Here is a 24,519-nt window from a genome sequence, read left to right on the forward strand (position 1 = left end):
CGTTCATAATATTTCTCTATTGCAAATTTTTTATCTCTCATATGTATCACCTTAGGAAAAACTAGTCCAATATGTATCTTACTATTCTTTCCCTTTTATACCCTATTGTAACAATTTTAAAAGCTTTTGTTTTCTGTGTTTATTGCCTTTTTCAGGTATGGGGGAAGATTCATTCACACACACACACACACACACACACACACACACACACACACCCAATACTGCCTATGCCAAGTCCAGCACTCCGTATAGGAAGACCCGTCATCTTAGGCCACAGTCTTAAACAAAAACAAAAACAATTAGTGGATAAATATGTTAAGGGAGATTTTTTTCCAAATTATGCATTTTTCACATAAAACATTTCTGTTAAGAAAAATTAGTGATGTGTGGCAAGAAAAGTTGCTTCTAATTTTACTTTTAATTTTAAATTTTAATTTAATTTTAAATTTAATTTAAATTTAAATTAAATTTTAATTTAAATTTAATTTTAAAATTTTAATTTTACTTGGGGGTGGGCTAGCTTTTTCTTGAAGAAGTATCATCTCTTGATAATTAGTTCTCCTGCTCTCTTATGATAACTATCTTTTTTGTTTTGGAAATACTTTGTTACTGATTCTTAAATTTTAAATATTAGATTATGACTATTTTGTGCATTTTGATTATCAACTGGACTAAGCACTACTAAATGATATATATCAGATTTTTAACTCTTCAGAGTTCATGATAATCTGCCAGCTACATAAAATTTGTCTTGATTATCACCATTTTTTCTACTTTGATATTGTTTTACCTGGTTGTTCTTTATTAACTTTTTCATTAATATATACCATTCAAATTGAACCTAAGAGATTCCACAAAGCCAAAATTGTGTCTTTATTAGGGTATATTTCTTAACCCTTTGGTTTTTTCCCATCTCATAATGTTTCTCCTTTGTAGCACTCCCATTTTCTTTTGATTCTATTCTCCACTTATTCTATTCTCCACTTTGTTTACTTCTTAAAATACCAAAAGGCTGTACACTTGAGATTTAGAAAATTGAATTTTTGTTCATCTCTAAGCATAATTTTCTTTAAAGAGGAATATTTTAATTTGATTTCAATTTTTAAAAATATTCAGAGGGTCCCATTGCCAAAAAATGTGTACACATTTTAAGAAAGGAAAACTGTATTAAAATTGTAGTAGTCAATATATACCAATAACAAAAGATGAATACAAGTTACGTTTGACTTCTGCAATTACAAGAGGTGCTCAAAGTGGTTTTGAGCGTCCAGACACTTCTGATTACGGCAAACTTCTGTTTAAGCAACATTGACCAAAGTGTCCACTTGTATACGTTTTTTTTGGTACCCCCAGTATTTTCCCCCCAAAAAATATTTAATTAATTATAAAATTATGTAAATATCAAAATAACATAAATTTGATTTTCAGTGCAATGCGTGTTTTACTGTCTAAGTTACCGAGACCGTGGATTGTGGATGAGAAGAAAGATGATGGTTATACTGCCTTGCATCTGGCTGCCCTTAATAATCATGTGGAAGTGGCTGAATTGTTGGTACATCAGGTAGGAGAAGAAGTTCAATAATTTTAGACCATTGCCATCTATTTATTTATTACTTTATCAACTATTAACACCTATTTAGTGTGTTACAGTAAAATCCCATGATGATACAAATTCAGATATAGTCCATATTCAGTCTTCTGACTAACATTGGTTCTTAAATGGAGGGAGTGTGTGTGTGTGTGTGTGTGTGTGTGTGTGTGTGTGTGTGTGTCTATAGACATGCGTATCCCTCATGTCCAGTATTCCCTCAGTCTTCCTGGATTGGTCCAGTGAAATGAGCATCAACTAAGAGATTTCCCAGAACTGCTGCCACTGTTGTGGAAGTATCAGTCAGCTACCGGACCTAGAACCATCATCTTGATATCTAAGCTGATGGGGCCAGTTGCCATTGGTAACACCAGGCTGCAGCCAGGATCTGGGGATTCAGTTCATGACTACTGCTGGACCCCTGGAATCTGTGGCTGGATTAACAGCACAGGCTCACCTTAGTCATTTCATTCATCTCAGAAATAAGATGACTTCATTTTTTATGACTTTGAACTTCGGGAGAACCTATTTATTGCAGTTTTATAATGTTTTAGTATATTCAGCAAATTTTCAGAATGATTTAACTAGTGTGTACTATGTAGAAGCACTGAAGTTACCAAGGAATTATCTATGATCCCTGATTTCAAAGAATTTACAGTCAAGAAGATGAAACAGCAGCAAAATTTTGTAGATAGTACAGTATAGGTAATTAAGTCCCAGATCATAAGATAGACCCTCCATAAACTACAGAAGTTTAGATAAAGAAATAATTCAAAAGTTAAACTACCTTTCCTCTGCCATTTTAAGCCTCTATTATTAAAATTCTTTTAGAAGTATTGTTAAATATGATAAATTCTTTTTCATCTAAAATTCAAGTGACAGACCTTAAGCCAATACCGCACTGTCTTAGTTATTGTTGCTTTATAGTAAGTCTTCAAGTCAGAGTAAGTCTTTCAATTTTGTTCTTCTTTCTCAGACTTGTTTCAATATTCTAGAACTTTTAAATGTCGATATATATTTTATGATCAGATTATTTCTATTAAAAAGTCTTTTTAGAATTTGAGTGCTCTTGCACATATTAGATTTATCTTTAAGTAATTTTTTGATGCTATTTTAAAATATATATAAAATTCCAATTTCTAATTGTATGTTGTTAGTGTATAGAAATAGTTATTTTTCGTATATTGACCATATATCCTGTGACATTGCTTAAATTACCATTGGTCATTAGGGAAACAGAAATTACAATCACAATGAGATATTGCTAATAACCAACTACCATGACTAAATTTAAAAAGGCTAGAAAGACCAAGTGTTGATTAGGATGTGGCACAATTAGAATACACAATTAGAAAAACACTGCTGGTATTTTTCAGAGCAGCCATTTTGAAAAACAATTTGGCAGTTTCTATAAAGTTAAACATGTATTCACTATATAACCCACAATCCCACTTCTAGGTGTGTACCCAAGAGAACTGAGGACACATTTCTATGCAAATAGTTGTACTAAATATTTGTAGTTATTTATTTATAGTAGCCCCAAACTGGAAGCAAGCCAAATGTTCATCAACTAGTGCCTGGATAAACAAATTATGGTACATCTATACAGTGAATACTTTGGAAAATCTAAATGATGGAAAAATTTGGGAAACTTCAAAAGGAAACCCCTCACTTTCTGCACTTACATAACAGACATGATAAGAAAACAAGCTGAGATTAGGTACTTCATGATCTCACTCAAAGAAGCATCAATAATAACAAATACTCCCATCTTCCAGAATATGTCATCATAGCATTACTGGAATTTCAGTTCTACTGATGCTCCAGGCAGGGCACAGTTGGGTATCAGACTTGTAATCAGAGGGCATGAATGGTTCTAAGACATAAACAGAATGGTAAAGTTTATCTTTTGAACCTGTGGCCCTTTTTTTAGTTTTTTTTTTTTATTATGCCAGACCCTGCTAGGCAGTTTTACATGTTACATTTTTAAAACTTCACATTGACCCTGTGAAAGTAGATTGTACTATTATCATTTTGGAGCTGAGGAAATAGACATGAAATGGTACAATGCTTGCTTAAGTTCACAAAGCCCATAAGTGACAGTGCTTGAACCTAGATCCCCTGGCACCAAGTTCAGTGCTTTTGCTTCTCAGTCCCTTTCCTCTACCCTTGGTTTCAGTTCTTACATAGTCCTTTAGCTCACCCAGGACTCTGGTGGGACAGTCTGCTCTTCCTTTAGTAAGTATTTTTATGTACTAATTAAGCATTGTCTTCTCATCCTCCAAGTTCCTTTTCACTGAAGGAGGAAAAGCTCAATTATGCAGCAAGAGGAAGTGACCTTACTAGATCATTAAAATAAATCTAAATCCACTCATTAATACAACTTTTCAGGAAATATTTACAGTTAAAAGGAGATGATTATCTATCTCCATTGCTCTTTAATAGAGATAGAAAGGGAGCTGTTTGATTCTGTAGTGTACTTTGTCCTTTAACTGTTTTTAGATGAAGTTACCATAATAAAATTAATTTTAAACTTGCTGTTCTAACTTCCCGTTCTGCTTCAGAAAGTTTGCTGCCCGTTTAATTCTTCCTATATTACGTGCAACTGTTACCATATGAGAACAGTGTCCCAGCAGCTAGAGGAGAGGAAAGTGGTCAGCAGTATCCAGTGTTACTTCTCACAAAGAGTGAACAGTTTTAGTGTTTTTCACTGTTGTCACATTTTAACTATGTAAACTTTGTTCTTCAGGGTAACGCAAACCTGGATATCCAGAACGTGAACCAACAAACGGCCCTACATCTTGCTGTTGAACGACAGCACACCCAGATTGTGAGGGTAAAGTGTTTACTAACATGAATCTTAGTTTACAGTTGTATTTTAACCAGACAGATTCCTAGAATGTTTTGAAATTTTAAAATGCATTGTTAGATGACTCAAAAGGCATAGTTAGATGTAAGAATTATGATTTTAGGCTAATATTTTATATCAGTTTAATTTATAGTAGGGAATATCTTACAACTCTGATATTCAAAGTCTTTATAATTTTGTTGCCAGATTTGTGAAGTCCCAGAATCTTCAATCATGGAATTTCAAAATAACATATAAATTAGTTTTTAAAAAGTACCTTCTCCCTTAATTTATACAGTTGAGGCTGAATTATAATTTAAAGCTTTGGCTGGACATTTGCTGCACAGATTCCAAAAAAGCTGAAATAATATGTTTTTATTTTACTAATCTGGTGATTCCACAGAAAATATTTGAAAGATTATCTGTTTAAAATTTTTGGTAGAGCAGTGATTCTTAAAGTTTAGAAGCTGAACTAGTAGCCTCAGCACCACCTGAGACCTTAGTAGAAAAGTAAATTCATGGGCCCCACCTCAGACCATCCAGATCAGAACCTCCAGGGATGGGAACCAGCAATCTATGGTTTCACAAGCCCTCCAGGAAATTCTGCTGCACATTCAAATTTTGAAACATTGCCCTAGAATAATATTCTATGTAACTTTTGGGAACAAAGTGAAAACAAACAAACAAAAACATGTAGTTTCCCAAGACATGTATGCTTGAGATTTTTTTCTAAAACTCTTGATAGCATTTGTAGAAAGGATTAGGAAAATTGTTAAAGCACCATAAGCAAAACCTTAAATAAAGTTATGTTTACTTCTTAAAATATCTATTGACATATAACAATTAATGCATTTTATGTAAGAGGTTGTAGTTTAACAGGCACTTCACATGTATTGTTAAAGTTCCTCTTGCTAAAAATTCTTCATTTATCTGTGATATTTGGACTTTCTTTATGACTATCCATTTGGAGAAAATTGACCAAAGAGAATGGAACAAATAATAACTTCTGCGTGTGTGTTTAAATAATAGAATGATTACGAACATTATGATTTGGTCCTATTGAAAGTTCTATCCCACCTCACGCATCTGAAATTAAAAAGAGAAAAACAACGTCCTAAATTTCCCCCCGTTATCTTGAGCTTAGAGTAGGTGAATTGAGAAACATATTGGTCCTCATTTCTTTTTTCTTTAATTCGATATGTTTGAATAACCGGAAGTCATCACTATTTGTAAGGAGCCACAGGGGCATAGAAATAGTAGCAAGCAAACACATAAAAATTATTAGCTTTAGTGGCAGCCCCTTCAGGTAGGTCGAGGGTTCACTCACTGTTACTTTAGATATGTTGTGATTTCTTGTGGGCGGGGATACTTTAGCAAAATAAGATGTCTTTCTCTTTCAGCTTTTGGTCCGTGCAGGTGCCAAATTAGATATTCAGGATAAAGATGGGGATACTCCTTTGCATGAGGCTCTGAGGCATCACACTTTGTCTCAGCTACGTCAGCTCCAGGATATGCAAGATGTAGGGAAGGTCGATGCTGCCTGGGAGCCATCCAAAAACACAGTGAGTGAAGATAACCTTTAATTCAGTACAAGCAGTACTCATTTCCCTAATGACTACTGGTAGTGAATTTTAGGTAAAGCAAGATCTTATATTTCTAGCTGATTTAACCTGTATCTGATAAAATATTTTATTAGAACTACATATGTAGAAATTTAATTTATGAACTAAATACTAGTCAGTACTAATTATATTGTTTCATATTCTTACCAAAAATTGTTTGGCCCTTCTTCTTTTTTTTTTTTTTTTAATCATTGAATTGTACTTTTTTTAAAATTGGGGAATACTGGGGAACAGTGTGTGTTTTTCCAGGATGTCAAGTCGATTTTTTCAATCTAGTTGTGGTGGGGGGTGCAGCTCAGCTCCAAGTCAAGTCGTTGTTTTCAATCTAGTTGTGGAGGGTGCAGCTCACTGGCCCACATGAGACTCGAACCAGCGACCTTGGTGTGATGAGCACCGGGCTCTAACCACTGAGCAAACCAGCCACCACTGGCGGCTCAGTTCCAAGTCAAGCTGTTTTCAATCTAGTTGTGGAGGACACAGTTCACTGGCCCCTGTGGGAATCGAACCAGCAACCTTGTTGTTAAGAGCTCGTGCTGTAACCGACTGAGCCATTCGGCCGCCCCTGGTTCTTATTCTTTAACTTTAGCCATCCAAATAGGTGTATTATGGTATCTTGTGGTTTTAATTTGCATTTCCCTAATGACTACTGATATTGAACATCTTTTCATTTGCTTGTTTGCCACCCACATGTATTTGATGAATGTCTCTTTATACGTTTTGTTCATTATTTTGTTTAGCTGTTTTCTCCTATGAAGTTTTGAGAGTTTTTTATGTAATCTGAATGTAAGTTCTTTATCAGATAGATGATATGGACATATTTTCTTCCAGTCTTTGTATGCTTTTAACAGTGTTTTTGGAAGAGCAGAAGTTCTTAAATTTGATGAAGTCTATTTTATAAATTTTTCTTTTATTGTTTCTGCCTTTTGTCCTACCTGAGAAATCTTTGCCAAGCCCCAGGTCACTAAAGTTTTCTCCTGTTTGTACTAGAAATTCATGAAGTTTTAGCTGTTACATTTAGATCACTTAATTTTGAGTTAATTTTTATATATACAGTATGAGATATGGATCAAAGTTCATATTTTTTGCTTTTGGATATCCAGTTTTTCCAGCAACATTTATTGAAAAGATTGTCTTTTTCTACTCAATTACCTGTTGTACCTTTATCCAACATCAATTAACCATATGTGTGAAGTCTTTCTGGATTCCATATTGTGTTCTATTGACCTATGTGTTTAGCTATTGATCTATGTCTTAGCTATTTGATTCCAACACACTGTCTTGATTACTGTGGCTTTATAATAAATGTTGGAGTCAGGTAGTTTAAGTCCTCCAACGTCTTATTTTCCAAAGTTGTTTGACTATTCTAAATCCATATAAATTTTAGAATCATTTTTACAAATGTAAAGTGGTCCTGAGACCAGAGTGTTTGAGAATTGCTGCCTTTCTGTACGACCATGGGCAAATCTCTAACTCCTTTGTGCATCATTTTTCTCATTTTAAAATGCGGGGAAGGGAGTAACTGCTTCCATAAGGTTGTAAAGATTAAATGAGTTAATTCATGGAAAGTGCTTAAAATATTTCTTTGTCCATTGTAGATGCTCCATAAATGTTAATAATTATTATGACTATTTTTAGATAAGATGTTTGAATCAATAGCTCAGATGATATCAGAACCTGCTTTGTCTCAATTCTCCATTTCTTGGCTCAATTCCTAGGTAGTGGTTCTTTTCTCACTTGTCTCACCCTTTGCTATTTCAAGTTGGTTGCTAGCAGCTCCAGAGCCAAATTGAGTAGAAAAAGGCACTGTTTCTTTACTATCTCAGTCAGAATTCCTGTTCTTGAGTTTTATTAGTCTTAATTGGCCTGATTTGGGTTATGTGTCATTCTGAACTAATCACATAGATAGGTCAATATCTAACTGGTTTGAGCCATCTTTGGTCAACCTCTAAAAGTGGAGAGGGGGTCAATCCTCAATATGCCTGAGAAAATTCGGGGGAATGGATATTAGGACTGCAACTCATAAATGTCCACCATATCTGTATAGTCAGAGTTCTTCCCAGACATATATTTTTATATATAATACACACACATACATATTCAAATATGCATACATACACGTACACACACACACACACACACATTCACACACAGATTTATAAATATTTGGTGGTACGAATTGATAACAGATTCCTAAAGGGAAAATAATGACTTTTTTCATTTGATTTCAGTTAATAATGGGACTTGGTACCCAGGGAGCAGAGAAGAAGAGTGCAGCGTCTATTGCCTGTTTCTTGGCTGCTAATGGTGCAGACCTTAGCATTCGAAATAAGAAGGGTCAGTCACCGCTTGATCTCTGTCCTGATCCAAGTCTCTGCAAAGCACTGGCCAAGTGTCATAAAGAAAAAGTCAGGTTTGTATTATTTATTTTCATAAAACTTAATATTCTATATATAAAGTGTCATGGTGATTTCATAAGATTACTTGAAAATGTCTTTGTCTTTGTTCTTCTTCTGTCTTTATGTTGACCCTTTCTTCCTTAAAATTTTTCCTATAGATACCATGTCTCTTATTTTGTGTTGTGTTCTCTACATTATTAAATATGATGCATTATGAATAATAAGGTCTAAGAAACATTTCTACACCAGTCTGACCTTCTAATACTCCTACATGTTAGAGGAATTTAAAAGAAGTCTCACTAGTGAAGTTGCTGTGATTAATGTTATGTGTATTTAAAATTTTAATAAACTCTTTCAAAGAAAGGCAGTTTTACTTGGTCACCAACAGGGTATGTCTTACATACACACAAAATAATTCTAGCACCCTGCACAATGCCTGATAGGCACTCAATAAGTATAAGTGAAGGATTGAAAGTACGAACAAATGAATGAACCAATATCTGATGGAGTTTTCTCTAAAAATGATCATTTCACACTTGTCTTCTTTTCTAAAAGTACAATATGTCAGTTATTTTAATTATTTATGATATAACTATATTTCTCATTCTGAAATGCTATTGACATACAAAAAGGTAAATCTCATTAGTTTTTCATCCGAATGGTACTGTACAACTACCGCTGCCCCTTATATCTGGTATTTGTCATTGAACATTTCAATACAATAGTTGTCCTTTGACCTTTGTGCTCTCTTGCCTCTCTTATAATTTATGTGTAGTCATGAAATGACAACTGGAATTTATGCATATAGAGATACAAGGCACTATAATTACTGCAAGAGTAACTTTAGTATTGGTTGTGAGATGGAATTGCCGTGTGTGTGTGTGTGTGTTTCTGAAGATTGTAGTAAAAAATACAGTATGCCTTTCTACAGCAGTAGTTGGTCATATATATATATATATATTTCTGTGTTTTGTATCTATATATTTATAGGTACATTCTGTCTTTCTGGAATAGAATTGTATGCTCCTTAAAGATACACTTAAAGAAACGTCAGAACAGCAGCTGCAGTAACATTTTTTCCCAAGTGCCCTGTCAGTTGTGAACTCTGATGACGCTTCATCCTGCCTGTAGTTAGGGTTACTAACACGAGCTCTAGTTAGGATTTTGTTTTATTCCTATGCCTTCCTCAGCCAGTTTTGTATAGATAAAACAGGTTCTGAGTGAAACTATATTCACGTTAAATTTTTTAACACGTGTTTTTGATTTCTTTGTTGGAAGAAGATTCACCTTTTACTGGGTGAGGGTTTGTGTAACTTGTGATTTGAATGGTACCAGAAGTACGTAAAGATGCAGAGATGTATATAAATAGAAAAATATATTACACAGTGTTTTAATACATTGATAGTAAAGCTAATTTTTTAACATAATTAAAGCTGTTTTTACATATACTAATGATGCTCTACGTGTTTTTAAAAATGCATTAATGAATTTGTAATATAAATATTCTGGTAGGCTTGATTAGAAATATTTTCTTTTATTAGTGGTCAAGTGGGTTCTCGCAGTCCTTCTATGATTAGTAATGATTCTGAAACCTTAGAAGAGTGTATGGTATGCTCAGATATGAAGAGAGACACTCTTTTTGGCCCATGTGGACATATTGCTACCTGTTCTTTATGTTCTCCTCGCGTCAAGAAATGCCTCATCTGTAAAGAACAAGTTCAATCAAGGACAAAGGTAATACTTTTTTTCTTTTTTTTAGTAACACATTTTTAATATAGTATTTTATAATTTTATTAAGTTCTTTGAAACTACAATTAATGATAAATAAGATTATATGATGCCATGTGTCTAATTTTGTTCTTCCTGAGAATGATCTAAATATAGTAATGTATAATTTATATATTTATCAAGAGACCATTTATGAGTTTCCTTCTTCATACGTAAACTATAGTAGCTAAAAATAAAACTAATCTGTTTTGCTTTCAAAGTCCCTTATAAAGATGTATTTAATTCCACTTTGTGTTCTAGTTACTTGCATATTACACCTTTTTTGAGTGCATGGACTGTTTTGTAGTGTATTTATCTTTGTAAAAGACAAGTGAATTTTTTTTGTAGAATGTCACACATTCTGGATTTATTTGACTGTTTTATCATGGCATTGTTTAATGTGTTTCTCTGTCCTCTGTGTTTCCTGTAAGCAGGAAGGTAGATTCGATGGCTTGACTAGGGTCAGCTTAAACATTTTTTGGCAAGAAAACTTCACAGATACTGCTGCTCATTTTGTATTGTGTCCCAGCAAGAGGGAAATAAAGTCTAATCATCCTGCAATTAGTGATGGCCAAATTCTGTATCCTCTCTGAACTTTCTGTCTTGTCTGACGCCTTTTGCTTTTTGAGAAGTAGTATTCTTTTCTGGGTTTCTGGTTTCATTCTTTTTCTGTGTAACTTAGTGCTTTATCATAACTGTACTCTGCCTTGCTCATTTTGGTTTACTGAAATAATTGATTTTCTTTTTCCTAATGTGTGTGTGTGTGTGTGTGTGTGTGTGTGTGAAGTGAAATTTAAGTCTCTTGAAAATGATTTCTTAAACCAAAAGACATGTTGGTTTTCTTTGGTTTTGTTTATGTTTATACCCTTTTTCCATTCTATTCTTTCTATTTTTCTCTTGGCGTTTCCTAAGCTAATTCAGTAGCCTTTATTAATTAGAAAGCAGCTGGTACTACTTCTCATAATAAATTCACTGGCAGTTAAAAGGTGTTATCTTACCAGTGCTTCTCACATTTTTTTATGGAACTAGATGTTTTTTATGACCCAAATGAATCTGTCTTCGGTAAAAATTTTGGCACAGGAAAAAGTACAAGAAAGTTGTCTTCGGATAGATATTGGAGTGCATGTGTAGCTGCTTAATCTATCGGTAAAGGTGAGGAAGATGACCTAACAGCACTTACTGTGTGCCAGGCACTGTGTTGGCATTTTATATGCATTAAATCTGTGTCAACCTTGCTTAGTAAATTAATGTGGATTATTCTACTTGTTATTTGTAATTTGCCTCAGTTACTTGCTTACAAAGTAACTTTTTGGGAAAGAATCCGAAAGAATAAACACTTAAGCCATTCTCTTGTTTTTATATTGGTCTGTGTATTCTCATGTCGTGCTAAGAGATTTTTGTTATATTAAGCCCTGTTTCAACAAACCTTTGTTAAGCACTTTTTTTGTAGTTGAGACAGACATGTATATAATTTCCTGCTAAAAATTTGTAATCTCTTGGCAAACTGTGACTTAGATTAAAAGCTACTCTGCCATATAGGGTGTTGTAGGTGCTTTAAGACTAGAGTTCAGAGCCCCAGGTTGTCAAAAGCAGAGTCTCAAATACGGAATAGCCCTTATTGTCTTCTAGTCCAGCTCGTATTTACAGTTGGAAAAACTAAAGCTCAAAGAAGTCCACTAACAGTTGGATCTTACGCAATTCTCCTGATTCTTCAGTCCCTGTTCTTTCTGCTGTGTTAGGACACACAGACAAAATGAAAAAGTGTCTACGAGGGAGAGTTGATGGAACGGGGAGGTAGAAGGGAAGGAATATGCTATCATCCCTTTTTAGACCAGTTCTAAATTCCAAGAATTAGTAAGCTCTCAATTTGTTTTCTAAATTATGGAATTTTCAAACCTGTAGAAAAGTACAAAAACTAACACCCACCAAACAGGTTTTCCAGATTGGTAGAGAGCCTTTGAAAATAAAGAAATAGTGACCCCAAGTGGTTAAAGGATAATGAACATCTTCACTGAAGATAAAAGAAATTATAAAACTAGTATTTGAAGGACGGGAGAACGAACAAGCATGGTCTCTTTAGCAAGTAAAGAAATATAAATTTAAAAATTATGAATTATTGACCATTTTTGTCAAATTAGCAAAAATAAATTTAAAAAAATCCTATCCAGGAAAGTGGGAAATGGACACTCTCGCAACACTGCTGGCGGCTGAATAAATGGATTCACATTTTTGAGAGACCATCCTGACAACTTGTATACACAAACCTTTGTAATAAACATGCTTTGATGTAGCAATTCCTGTCTTGGAAATATAACCTGACGAAAAATTCCAGAAGGGTGAAAAAGTTCTGGTTATAAAGTTTTCTTGTTTTTTTAATTGGGGATGGGTAAGTAAATGATTATTAGATCCATTTACTAGATTAATTTAAACACTTTATAAACAATTCAGGTACATAGATGATTGCCTTGGGAACCATGCACATCATTATATAGAGAGAAGAGAATTATCATGCATTGGGCACCGATTTTATATTAGACATTGAACTAAAACACTTTACACATATTAAATATACTCTTTTTTTCATTGTCACATTTTAATCTTTGACCAGTGCATAGTGCTACAGTTCTTAAAACATTTGTGGGAAAATGCTTCTTACATACAAATGGCTAAATCAGTCAGAGTTTTACCTCCCTGACATCATTGCTCGTAAGGCTTTTGTCTCTCTCCAGTTGGCTAACGTTTGGGAGTTTCATTTCTTCTTTCATCCCAATTGTGACTGCTTTCCTGTTTAGTTTACTAGCCAACCAGATAGACAGACTGACACACCTTTGAAACTTAGTCTTGGTCCTCAGCTCTAGCCCTTCTCCTTTATGAATGGGAAAACCTTCCTTGGGAGTTAGGAAAAATTAATGTACTTACCATGGCTATGGGTCCCTTAGCGACCCATTTCCAGGGCCTTCCTGTTTCTGCTCCCCACCCTGCCATTCTGGTGGTGCACTGCTTAGTGTTTGCAATGTGGGGGCTAGATTGTTACACTGAAGGTAACCATTTCTTTCACTATAATCTGACCTTGAATAGGACTAAAACCTGGATGTAGAATTCTAGATTTGGAAAGAACACCCTGGTCTTATTCCTATGAGCTGTGGGAGACTGAGGTTTGTTTCTTCCAACTATTTTGAATCAATTAGTCAAGTCAATGTCAAAAACTTAGCAAATGTGTTCGATTTCTTCTTCACCATTCATTCCCCACATTGTATTAGTTACCAGGTCTTGTTAACTAGTTCTCAAAACTCTTTCTACTCTTCCCTATTGCTATGTCTTAGTTCAGTTGTGCCCTCACTGTCTCATATTTAGAATTGTCCAAGGGTATACATGAATAAGGGACACCTAGCTCCTCTCCCTATCTTCAGATTTGCTCTTTAGTACCCTGTGAAGAAGGATTGTTCTTGATTATTCAATTAAAAAAAAAAAAAAGGCTGCAGCTCAGCAGTGTTGGGTAATTTGTTAGTATTGGAGCTAGAATTTGAGTCCAGGAATATACATACCCTGACCAACCATGTTTTACTGCTTTCTACTGTTACTGCAACTATGTAAATTCTATGCACATAGCAAGGTATAAGTTGGGAAAGTCCATAGAAAGTGTGAGTGCAATATTTGGCTGTTTAGGGGAAGTTATAGGTGAGAGGTGGTCATAAGTTTTGGACAATAATATTAAATGACACAGATGTGGGTAAATGTGAATGTATGAAGGGAGAAGAATAGGTGAAAGATGGATTTGAAGCCAATCAGTGGGGTGAGGTAGGGATAAAAGCAGAGCCAAGTTTAAGAAATAGTTAAACATTCAAAACTCAGATTAAGTGGAGATGAAGAGGAGGTAAAATTGAGGGGCAATATGAATAGGTTGTAGACTAGAGATCAGGAAGAAAGAAGAGCCCAAAACTTTGGGCTCCGGCCAGTATGGGGGAGTTGACTAAGTCCTGGAAAAGAATGTTACGATTTCTTAGATGTGGATAAACAGAAAGATTCTCTTTGGCATTTAGCAGTCTGGCTAATCTGGCTAGATTTTTATTAATATTGGAAATCTGTTTTACCTCTGTCATTTATTCTTTTTTTCTCTCAAAAGTAGTTTTTGGAAAAAAAAGTTGTTTACAGTCTGGTCTCCCTGACCTCAGAGTAAATGGAGTTTTTCTGTATCATTCATTAGAACAGGTAGGGAGACTAATGTGGAGCTAGGATCTGTTAAGTGGGGTATACAAAGATGTGAAAACCAGTAACCAAGAGAGTAGAGTCCAGAGAAGTGTGTTAAGTTTCTCCTGCCTAGAGTGTTTCCTTAGAGAGGAAATATATTTGGATACAAAAGAAACTGTTTAGTTACAGATTTCTCTGTAGATGTTCATGCTTGTGCCATAACCTCTTTTTTATAGATTGAAGAATGTGTGGTATGCTCAGACAAGAAAGCAGCTGTTCTTTTTCAACCGTGTGGACACATGTGTGCCTGTGAGAGTAAGTAGCCTATAAAATACTACTTCGGTATTTTTATAAAAATAGAAAGTGAAACAAATTATATCCTTTTTTTTTTTTTTTTAACTCACAAGCAAAAGTGTTGGTGGGCCTCTAGCACCTTCCATTTCTTTCTCTATACTAGAATGTCACCTATTTTCCTCCTTGCTCCTGAACTTTAGAAAAGATTAAATATGCTGTGTTCCACTAGGTCGAATTTTTATTTCATTTATATAAGCACAAAATGATCTCTTCTCACACACAATAGAAATTTGTTTCTCAAAAAGAATGTTGAAACAGTCTAGCCATTTTTCACATGTAAACGTAGCACATTTTATTCCCTCTCTTGCATCCTTTCCCCACTACTGCACCACCACAGCAACCATTTGGGGCTATAATTTCTGACCTTCTTAATTGTTCTTAACCTCTATGTCAAGAGAACTTAATAGAAATCTTTTCTTTGTGAGGATAATGTTAAAATTTAAGATATGTCTTAAACTTGCTTTTATATATCCCTTTTGTGCTTTTCAAGCTTATATACTATTCAGTATTAATATTCTCCTCTTCCCTTTACTTTTTATTTTGTCAATGAAGGATTTTAATTTTAAATAAGTTTAAATAACTGGGCCCAAGGTAAAGCATGGTTTATAAAATAGTTCAGTCAATAGGTGTTGATTTTTCACATACCTAACTAACATACAAATTGTATGATAGATTAATCTCATGGGCATAGATTTGCTTTAGCCTTATTTTTCTCAGTCTGATAGGCAGCTCCTTAATGAAAGAAAGGATCAAGGTCTTCTACTGTAACATTCTGCCACAAGTAATTCTCTGTTTACCAGAGACTGGTATAGTGGCTATTACTAACTGTCAAAAGTGTGTGTAGAAAGAGAATTCTGTCTTAAGTTAAAAGAGCTCAGGTTATTGAAGGTTTCATAATGCAGGGTTAGCAAAGTTTTTCTGTAAAAGGTCAAATAATAAATATTTTTGATTTTGTAAGCCACATGGTTTCTGTAGTAACTACACTCTTTCCAACTATTCAGCTCTGCCATTTTAGTGCCCAAACAACCATGTAAATAAATGGGTGGGACTATTTTTCATTAAAACTTGATTTACGAAAATAGGCAACAGGTCAAGTTAGGCCTTTAGGCTGTAGTTTATCTCAGTGTTGAATTTAAGTTCTAAGAATGAGCAGAGAAAGACAGTCCTCTTATTACTCATGTTCTTTTTTGTAAGAAATGTTTCGTTGTTATTTTCCAGACTGTGCAAACCTGATGAAAAAATGTGTACAGTGCCGGGCAGTAGTTGAACGAAGAGTGCCTTTCATTATGTGTTGTGGAGGGAAAAGTTCAGAAGATGCCAGCGATGATATCTGTAAGTGGGTTTTCTTAAGCATTAGCCTTCTCATTCGGACTTCCCTGAACGTCTCTTCTCCCGTATAGCACACTGTGGCCTTGTAAAACATAAGTGTATGTTGGAATTTACAAAGGACTAGGTAGGGTTTTGCTCATGTTACATTACAGGAAGCCTGAAATATTTTTCTAGTTTGAGAAATGATTATAGAACTGTAAACAATTAGTCTTTTAAGAAACTTACATCTTTGATATAAATTTTTGTCGAAAGAAAATTTGCTGTTTTTAAGGTGAAGTTTAGTGTATCTTGGGGGAACATCATATTACCAATTATTTTTTCAGTTTACACAAGTGTTAACCTCATTCCTTTGTCTAGCAGGTTTACCTAGTGCATTTGAGTATTTTATGGAATAGTAATAATTTGGGGCAGAGTAACTATAGATAAACTGAACCCACTAAACAAGTGGAAAAATCACTTATATAACCCACTAAACAAGTGGGAAAATCAAAAGTAAATTATTTACCTTCAACCTTTTCAGTAGTACAGCTGTGTAAAAATATTTTTCATCTTTGCACCAGATATAAACTGGATATCTTTGATTTCTTTGTTCTGTATACAGATGAGGAAAACATTAGTTTAGCTACTTCTGCCAAGGGCTTTTTGTCTTTATCACCAGTAGAGCAGAATGAAAATCCCAGGGCTAGGTTAACTAGAGTAAAACACCAAGAATCTAGAGAGTAGGAAAAGTGAAATAAAAAATTTCCCTCTATTTAGCAGACCACTGATCATGGCCTTTCTTTCGTGGAGTGCCTCATCTTAGATCAGTAAAAACAAGGATATTGGGACTGAAGGAAGAGGCTAGGTTTTTGTGTGTTCTCAGAAATATCAAATAAGAGATTTCAGAGAATTATTGCTGCCCAAACTGGCTAAAATGCTATGCTGCTTACCTTCTTGGGTTTGTACAGTGCAAGAACAGAGAACAAGTATAATATGTATTTGTGAACTTTTCAGAGAAGCAAGTAGTACCTTGGAAAACCCAAACTCTGTGTGTAGATTATTGTCTAGCTGTGTTAAATATAATTAGAAATTAATGTGTAAACCTATTTCTTTTTGAAGATTATAAATAAAAGAGTATAACATGAATGTCACTACTGTATCTGTTGTCCACATGTAAAATCAGTTGTTTAAAGAGGATTCTAATAATAGCCTTGTGTTGTTAATAAAACAGTAATAATTTTAGAAATAAAAAATCATTGTTGTCAAAACAGTCATAACATTAAATTTTTATCTATATTATAGCAAGTGGAAATATCCCCGTGTTACAGAAAGACAAGGATAACACCAACGTCAACGCGGACGTGCAGAAGCTGCAGCAGCAGTTACAGGACATTAAAGAGCAGGTGGTACTGATTTCTTCATGGTAAACAACGATTCTGAGTGGCATTTCGCATTTTTCTAGAACACCACTAGTGTTTTCTGTAGTAAGCCTGGTTAATATTAGTGTATCACTTGTAGAATTTTGAATATTTGCAGTAGGTAAAATCTTACTGAAAGATTTACTCAGGCACTTTTCCAAAATAGGAAGCACACGAATAACCAATAAACATGAATAGCCAATAACCAATACACATTAGTAATCAAGAAATGAAAATTAAAACCGCTATGAGGTACCGTTTGCCACCCACCAGATTGAGGGAAAAACTCAATGTTAAAAACTATCAGTAACAAGTGTTTAGGGAGAATATGTAGCAGCCATAACTCACAATGCTGGAGGAAATGTAAGTATTTTACTAAAAAATACTTTGGAAAAATTTGTCATCCAATAAAACTTAGTAGGATATTGTTTGTGGATGCAAACTTGAAAAAGAATTTACAGATAGTGTTTAAAATCAAGGATCTTGATTTTCTTGGCTGGGATTGCTGGGCGGGGGCATAAGAGAAGTTTCTAGAGTATTGATACTCCGTGCGTTTGATCAGTTTGTGAATGTTTATTAGACTGTACACTTCTGACTTGAGCACATTTCTGTATAGATGTGATACTTCAAAATACATACATTCACAGGCACCGTAAAGAAAAGCAAGGGAAAGATAAATGCACAATTCAGAATAGTGGTTATCAGTGAGAGGTGGATACACAGGCTTGGGGAGCATTCTGGAGGAGCTTCAAAATAAAAGGCAGTGTTCCGTGCTTTAAACTGGGTGGTGGTCATGTTCTTTACATTGTATACATACCAACAGAAGTGCTCTTATAGCTACTCAATATTTAATAAAAGCAATAATAAAATAAAGAAAAAAATAGCTAAAACTTGTGGGTATATAGTAAGAAAGTCTTTTTCCCCCCCTAACCTTACCATTTGACTGAACAATCAAATCTGACTTAATTCAAAGGATTGAGCTGCCAAGTGTGTTATTTCTTTAGTTTGGCAATCACCTCAGTTTTGCCATGCAGTTGTTAGAGCCATCACTCTTGTTTTTTCTGTCTGGATTTGTAAGAAAGTAACACAGTTAATGGGTAGGGACCTAGGATAACTAATGACCCTCGTAATAACTAATTTAGAATAAAATGACCCTCGTAATAACTAATTTAGAATAAAATGTATATATTTATTGGGAATGTAAACAGCCATGTGAAAAGATGAAAACTTTATAACTGGGCCAGTTTTTCTTCTGAAATCCAGTACCTAGTAATACTTGTAGTATAGGGAATAGATAAAGATAAATATGGATTTACAAGTTCTTAATGTAATGTAGGAATATTAAAGTAGGAACATATTTAGTTCATTCTAGTGTAAAATAAAATGTTTTTAAATTTTTGAAGCTTCTTAGAATCTCAGTTTCTTTTCCTAAGACACTATAGAACACATCTTCTGCAAAAAGCATTTTATCTACTAATTGTGTATTAAAATTGTTTTTATAATGAATAATGATACCCTATTATGGATCCTAAAATAATAATTCAGCTCTACCTTTATCCAAAGTTTACTATACAAAGAAGTTTCTTCTTCCTTTAATAATCATTACCATATTTCATCACTAAAGTATTTAAACACTTAAAACAAAATTCATTTTCTGAGGAATGATGGGATTTCTTTTTTTTTAAAAAATTAAATTTATTGCAGTGACAGTGGTTGGTAAAATTACATAGGTTTCAAGTGTACATTTCTATAATACATCATCTCACCACCCAGAGTCAGTTCTCCTTATGATGGGATTTCTTATAGGGACCCCTTCCAGGTTACCAAGAAAAAGCATCTGAATAACTCTTTTTTTTATTTTATCTCTCCAATCTATTATCCCAGTGTCTCTCTCTTTCTCTCTCTCTCTTTTTTTTTTTGATCATCAATATTTAATGCTTCACTTTGACTCATGGATATATGTTACACCAATGTCTCTTTAACAAACAAAAATTAATTTCATGTGCTCTTACTAACTCAAAGTAACTTTACCCAGTCTTCACAGATGTGTTTACTTTTGGAAATAAGAGTTGTTAATTACTTACATAGAATTCTTGAAATTTTAATGGAAAATAAACTTTTAATGGTACTAAAAAGCTGGTTTAGCTTTTTAAAATAAAAACGATTTTCTGTAGCTTCGCTTCTCAGAACTTTAAGATAGATAGGTGTGAAAATTTACTTTGGAAGGGTGGGATTAACAAGTTAGACTACGATGCCCTAATGATTTCTACATAGTTGTTAACCATATATTCATATAGGCTTTAGGTCTAGTTTATTAATTCTGGACATTCTTATTTAACTGTTTCATTTCTATGTTACTTGGGAAAAGTATAATTCAGAATGAAATACTATAATATGTTAAGGTAGAATTATGTTTTTATAAATATAAAATGTAAAATGTGTTTTGTGAATGAATAAGCAGTTTCCTAGAGTGTTTCACAGAAGTATACCTGTCATACTTCTAAATTCTTCTGAGTTCATGAAGTTACATTTATTAATATGTAACTAAGGCTAATTGTTTTTAACTAAGGGGATCTACGTTGATACTAATGCAGTGCAGCAAAATTTTTAAAAGCTAGAGCTCTGGGGCATGTGACCCGAGTCCACATTAAGACTTACCTTGGGGAAGTTTTTAACCCCGCTAAACCTCAGTTTCCTCTTTTTTAAAGTGGGGGTGATAATAGGACTGAGATTGTATCATACATACCTAGCATAGAGCTTGGCATGTGTTGTTAGCAACGGCTCTCTGTAAAGCTCCCCTCTCCCAATAGGCCTGATACATTGTGTTATTGTCATACAAGAACAGCATAGTACCCAGAGTTGGGTAGTATTTATTTTATGTAGTATGTATTTTATGTAGTGCCTTTTATACTGTCCTGACAGTACAACCAATATTTCTATTTTATAGGGGTGACATTTTAGCTTTTAAAAAATTAAAGAAAAAATTTTAAGCAACAAAAGATTATTTGACTAAAACAAGAAAATTAATGATGTTATAGAGCTGTCACACGTTACACTTTCAAGATATAAAATGTGCCAGCACTTATTACTTTGTTTGTTATCTCACACTCCAGACAATGTGCCCTGTGTGTTTGGATCGCCTGAAGAATATGATTTTCCTTTGTGGCCATGGAACGTGCCAGCTCTGCGGAGACCGAATGAGTGAATGCCCTATTTGTCGCAAGGCTATTGAACGAAGGATTCTTTTGTATTAACAAGAAACTCAGTGTATTTTGTTAGCTAAGGTATTTGGTCATGAGCTCTTAGTAAGCTTTTAAGCTAGTTGGAGTTCTAATGAATTAATTTTTTAATATCATAGTTTCTTTACTAGAGTGTGATTAGACTGTAAATGTACCAGAACAAAAAAACAACTCTATAAAACAGTGTTTGAAGTTGTGGGGGTTTTTGGTTTGTTTTTTAATTTGAAACATCAAATCCATGTGATTCATAGGTAATTTACTTTTGGCTTCTAAGGGGAAAAAATAATTTAAAGATCTCCTGTTATTTTTGTTTTTATTTCATTTTCTCCTATGGTTTATGAATTTGTTAGACCTCATAAGATACACTTCCTTATGATCTGCTTTCCTTCAGTTTATCATGATTTTATAAAATAGTGAGCTGACACAGGTACTCAGAAAATTTATGCATCAAATAAATGAAAGGGGCAAGGCAAACTATTATGTCACATATGTTAAGGGAATATTGAAGAGAGAATTCTCTTTAAGATAACATAAAGTTATCTAAATGATTGTTTCTGGATTCTTAGAGTAAATGGAAACATAGAATGAGAGAATACTGACTTCGCCTGTAGCTTATTTTCTAGATCTAAATGGAAAAGGAAATTTGAATCAAATCGCCAGTTTCAAAATGACTGATAGATATGAAAAGGAGAAATAAACAATCATAATAGGGAACTGAAGGGAGGAAAATTATCCAATAAAAGAGTATCTATTAACTAACTATTAACACTTGCCTTTCTTAATTTATACACTGTTTAGTTCAGCCAGCCTTAAAAAGAAAGTGTTAGTGAAAATTGTACCTCAGTTTTCTCTATGGTTACTTATCTAGGCTTGATCTCTCCAGTAAAATGATATTCCCCTGTTTGGCCTCTGAGGTTCGATTTAGCTTTTCTAATATACTGAACAGTAGTAACCCAGTGATCTGAGAAGATGAATGCATTGTCCAAAGGCAGCAATCTTTTCTTCTCCATATCTATTAATTCTGACAGTGTTACTGATTCTACCTTCATCATGGCCTTGCTTCCACTCTCTCTCAGATAGTATGGCTTACTATAAAGAAAACAGTCTCTCTTTATTCCTACAGATGAGGATATTATGTAAACTGCCAACAATATCCAAGATGTAGTAAATAACCCAATAATACATACTTTCTTTAGAAAGAGTGACTAGGACATTTACAGAGATATGTCTGATTACCTAATCTAAATACGTAGATTTTTTTATACTCAGACTTTGACTTTAGAGCATCTAATCACTTTCTGTCTTTTGAATGAGTAATCTTACAACACCCAGAATGAATATACACATAAATAAGTGTTTTGGGGTTCATTGCTGCTAGATTACAAAAATATCAGCTGTTTACAGTATTGTCTACTATATATTGTGTATAAACTTACTTCTAAGGGTAGTTATCTTTTTTTGTAGTTCCCACCCCCCACCCCTTTGAATCTAATTCTTGTCAGTTTTTCTGCTACAACAACTAACTTTGAAAGTACAACGTCTCTAGCTCTCAGAACGTCATATTTCTGGCTATTTAATAACTGCTGCCTTTGCAAGACCTAGTGAAAACAATAGTGAGCTTTGCTGGCTGATTTTGTACTCTTGGTAATTACATATCTGTGTTTAGCTTAGTAACTTACCATTTAGAACAGTAAAATTTTTATAAATTTACATTTGAAAATTTATATTGACTCTACTCAGTTACCTAATAATGGGCCACTGAGGCTATTTTTTAAGCCATATTTTGAAGTTATAAAAAGAACATCTGACTGATGATATTCACATAAAGAGACAAATGGACTGTTTTCTTTTAAGATTGAAAATGGCAAAAGTCAGAATTTTCCTTTTCTTCCATGCCATGGGCCGGCCACCCAGCTCTTTTCCAGGAGATCAGCTGGTAAGGAGGGAGCACTGGGCTGACTCATGCATCGTTTGGCCGACCAGAGAGTCATGTGGTCCAGAGCTCTACTTTACTTAAATCTTTTTTATTTGTCTTCTGAGCTGCAGTGCTAAAACATATATTCCTAAAAGGACATTTCATTCCCACCGTATTAAAGTTTATTTCCACCGTATTAAAAATATAATAACTTATAAACTATTACAAAAGTCAAAGTCACCATAATTTTAGTGCTGTGTCCTTGCGGGTTTTCTGTATTTGTACTGCTTTGAAATTTATTTAATGAGTAGAAAATGTTTCTCTATTCATGTTTTCAAGCACCTAAAAATTATTTTAAATTTGTTTTTGGGATTGTGAGAGCGAATAAGATTAAGAACCTAATTGTTTAAATGACTTTCCTCTAACTCTGGGAAACTGCTACCTCTAATTATATATGTCTCTCAGCAGTACTTTCCCAATTAGGTATGTTTTCTTCTCATAGCTATGTATCATCTCTTTATCTTGTCCCTCAAGGAACTTTTACTTTTCCTATAATCATTAAAAAAAACACTGGCATGCGTTCATTCAAAAACTATTTATTAGGCTTTAGGGGCTAGATATACAACATTGAAAAAAATGGTCAGCATCTTAGCACATACAGAATTTGTTATGCAGCCATTGTATATTTGAAGTAACATAGACGAAAAGAAGAGATCCAAAGGTACTAATAACATTTCTTTCTAATGTTTCATAAGAGTTTTCATTAAGTGGTATTTGGACTTCCTCTTTCTACCCCCTCTCTCACCACATTTTTTCCTTTATTTTTCTAAGATTGTCAGCTTTGTTACCCAAAACACAGACAACTTACCAGATGGTGCTCTTCTAATTGTTTTTCTTCACATAATTTAACATTCTTACTGCTTATACTATATACATATTTAATTTTATTGGGAACAAGAAGGCTTTTCAGGAGAAGTTCATTTTGTATTCGTATAGGAATATTATATTAGACAAATGCTTAGTTTAGCTGGCCGAATTATGCTTAGTTATTTGTAATTTTCAACATTGCCAATTGACTGCCTAGCTACTGAGGCCTAATTTAATTGGTAATGTTGAAAATAACTTTCTTAAATTGATATCTTTGGTGTCTTTAGCCTGTAAAAGCCATTTTAGCATATTGAAATGCATGCTGCTTAAGATTTGTCCAATTTAAATTTCAAAGCATGCTTCATTTTTACATGGTAGAAATATACTGTCTAGTTTATGTTACCGAATTGTTCTTCGTTTATTATGAATTTTGGGCTCTTTTAGACTAGGAATTAGTTAAACTTATGAACTAGGAGAATTAACGATGGGGTAGGGTTGGGAGGACAGTAGCAGGTGGCAGCAAGTAAGAAAGAAAACTCAGTGTTTCCATTAAGAGGAAAAAGGGGGATCATGTCGATTTCTTTAAAGCAGTAAGTGCAGAGAGTGTATTTAATTGAATAATAAAAAGGGTCTTTCAACCAGTTTTCAGTGTAGTTTAATTGACAATTGTTTTGTAAATTACAGGCTTTCATACAGCTTGCTTTAAAAAAACATCCAAAAGGAAAATACTTATATTCTCAGTGTGTGAAATATTTTATAGTCATAATTTGTGTAAAAAATTACATTTTGGAATAGAATTTCTTTGCATTTTTTTATTGTGGTAAAAAGACAATATGAAGTTTACCATCTTAATAATTTTCAAGTATACAGTTCACTAGTGTTAATTAAATTCACATTGTTATGAAAGAGATCACATCTTGAAAAATTGAAACTCTATACTCATTAAACAACAAATCCCTTCCGCTCCTCCCCGAGTGGAATAGAATTTTGATTAAATATAAAAAGAAAT

At 33.8% G+C, this 24,519-nt stretch overlaps 1 protein-coding gene across 1 annotated transcript in view; it reads left to right on the forward strand.

Annotated features, from left to right (window-relative positions):
- The window catches only part of MIB1 (MIB E3 ubiquitin protein ligase 1), a 109,413-nt gene extending 86,143 nt beyond the window's left edge, over positions 1 to 23,270 (forward strand). Inside the window, exons 13-21 of the mRNA XM_033087096.1 lie at positions 1,429 to 1,561; positions 4,338 to 4,424; positions 5,837 to 5,998; positions 8,287 to 8,468; positions 9,996 to 10,188; positions 14,646 to 14,724; positions 15,982 to 16,095; positions 17,374 to 17,474; positions 20,603 to 23,270. Of these exons, the coding sequence (XP_032942987.1) occupies positions 1,429 to 1,561; positions 4,338 to 4,424; positions 5,837 to 5,998; positions 8,287 to 8,468; positions 9,996 to 10,188; positions 14,646 to 14,724; positions 15,982 to 16,095; positions 17,374 to 17,474; positions 20,603 to 20,743 (1,192 nt within the window). The 3' untranslated portion in view covers positions 20,744 to 23,270. The remainder of the gene's footprint in view (positions 1 to 1,428; positions 1,562 to 4,337; positions 4,425 to 5,836; positions 5,999 to 8,286; positions 8,469 to 9,995; positions 10,189 to 14,645; positions 14,725 to 15,981; positions 16,096 to 17,373; positions 17,475 to 20,602) is intronic.
- Positions 23,271 to 24,519: the final 1,249 nt, after the last annotated feature.

The sequence above is a fragment of the Rhinolophus ferrumequinum genome, chromosome 19, assembly GCF_004115265.2.
Source record: "Rhinolophus ferrumequinum isolate MPI-CBG mRhiFer1 chromosome 19, mRhiFer1_v1.p, whole genome shotgun sequence".
Taxonomy (NCBI): Eukaryota; Metazoa; Chordata; class Mammalia; order Chiroptera; family Rhinolophidae; genus Rhinolophus; species Rhinolophus ferrumequinum.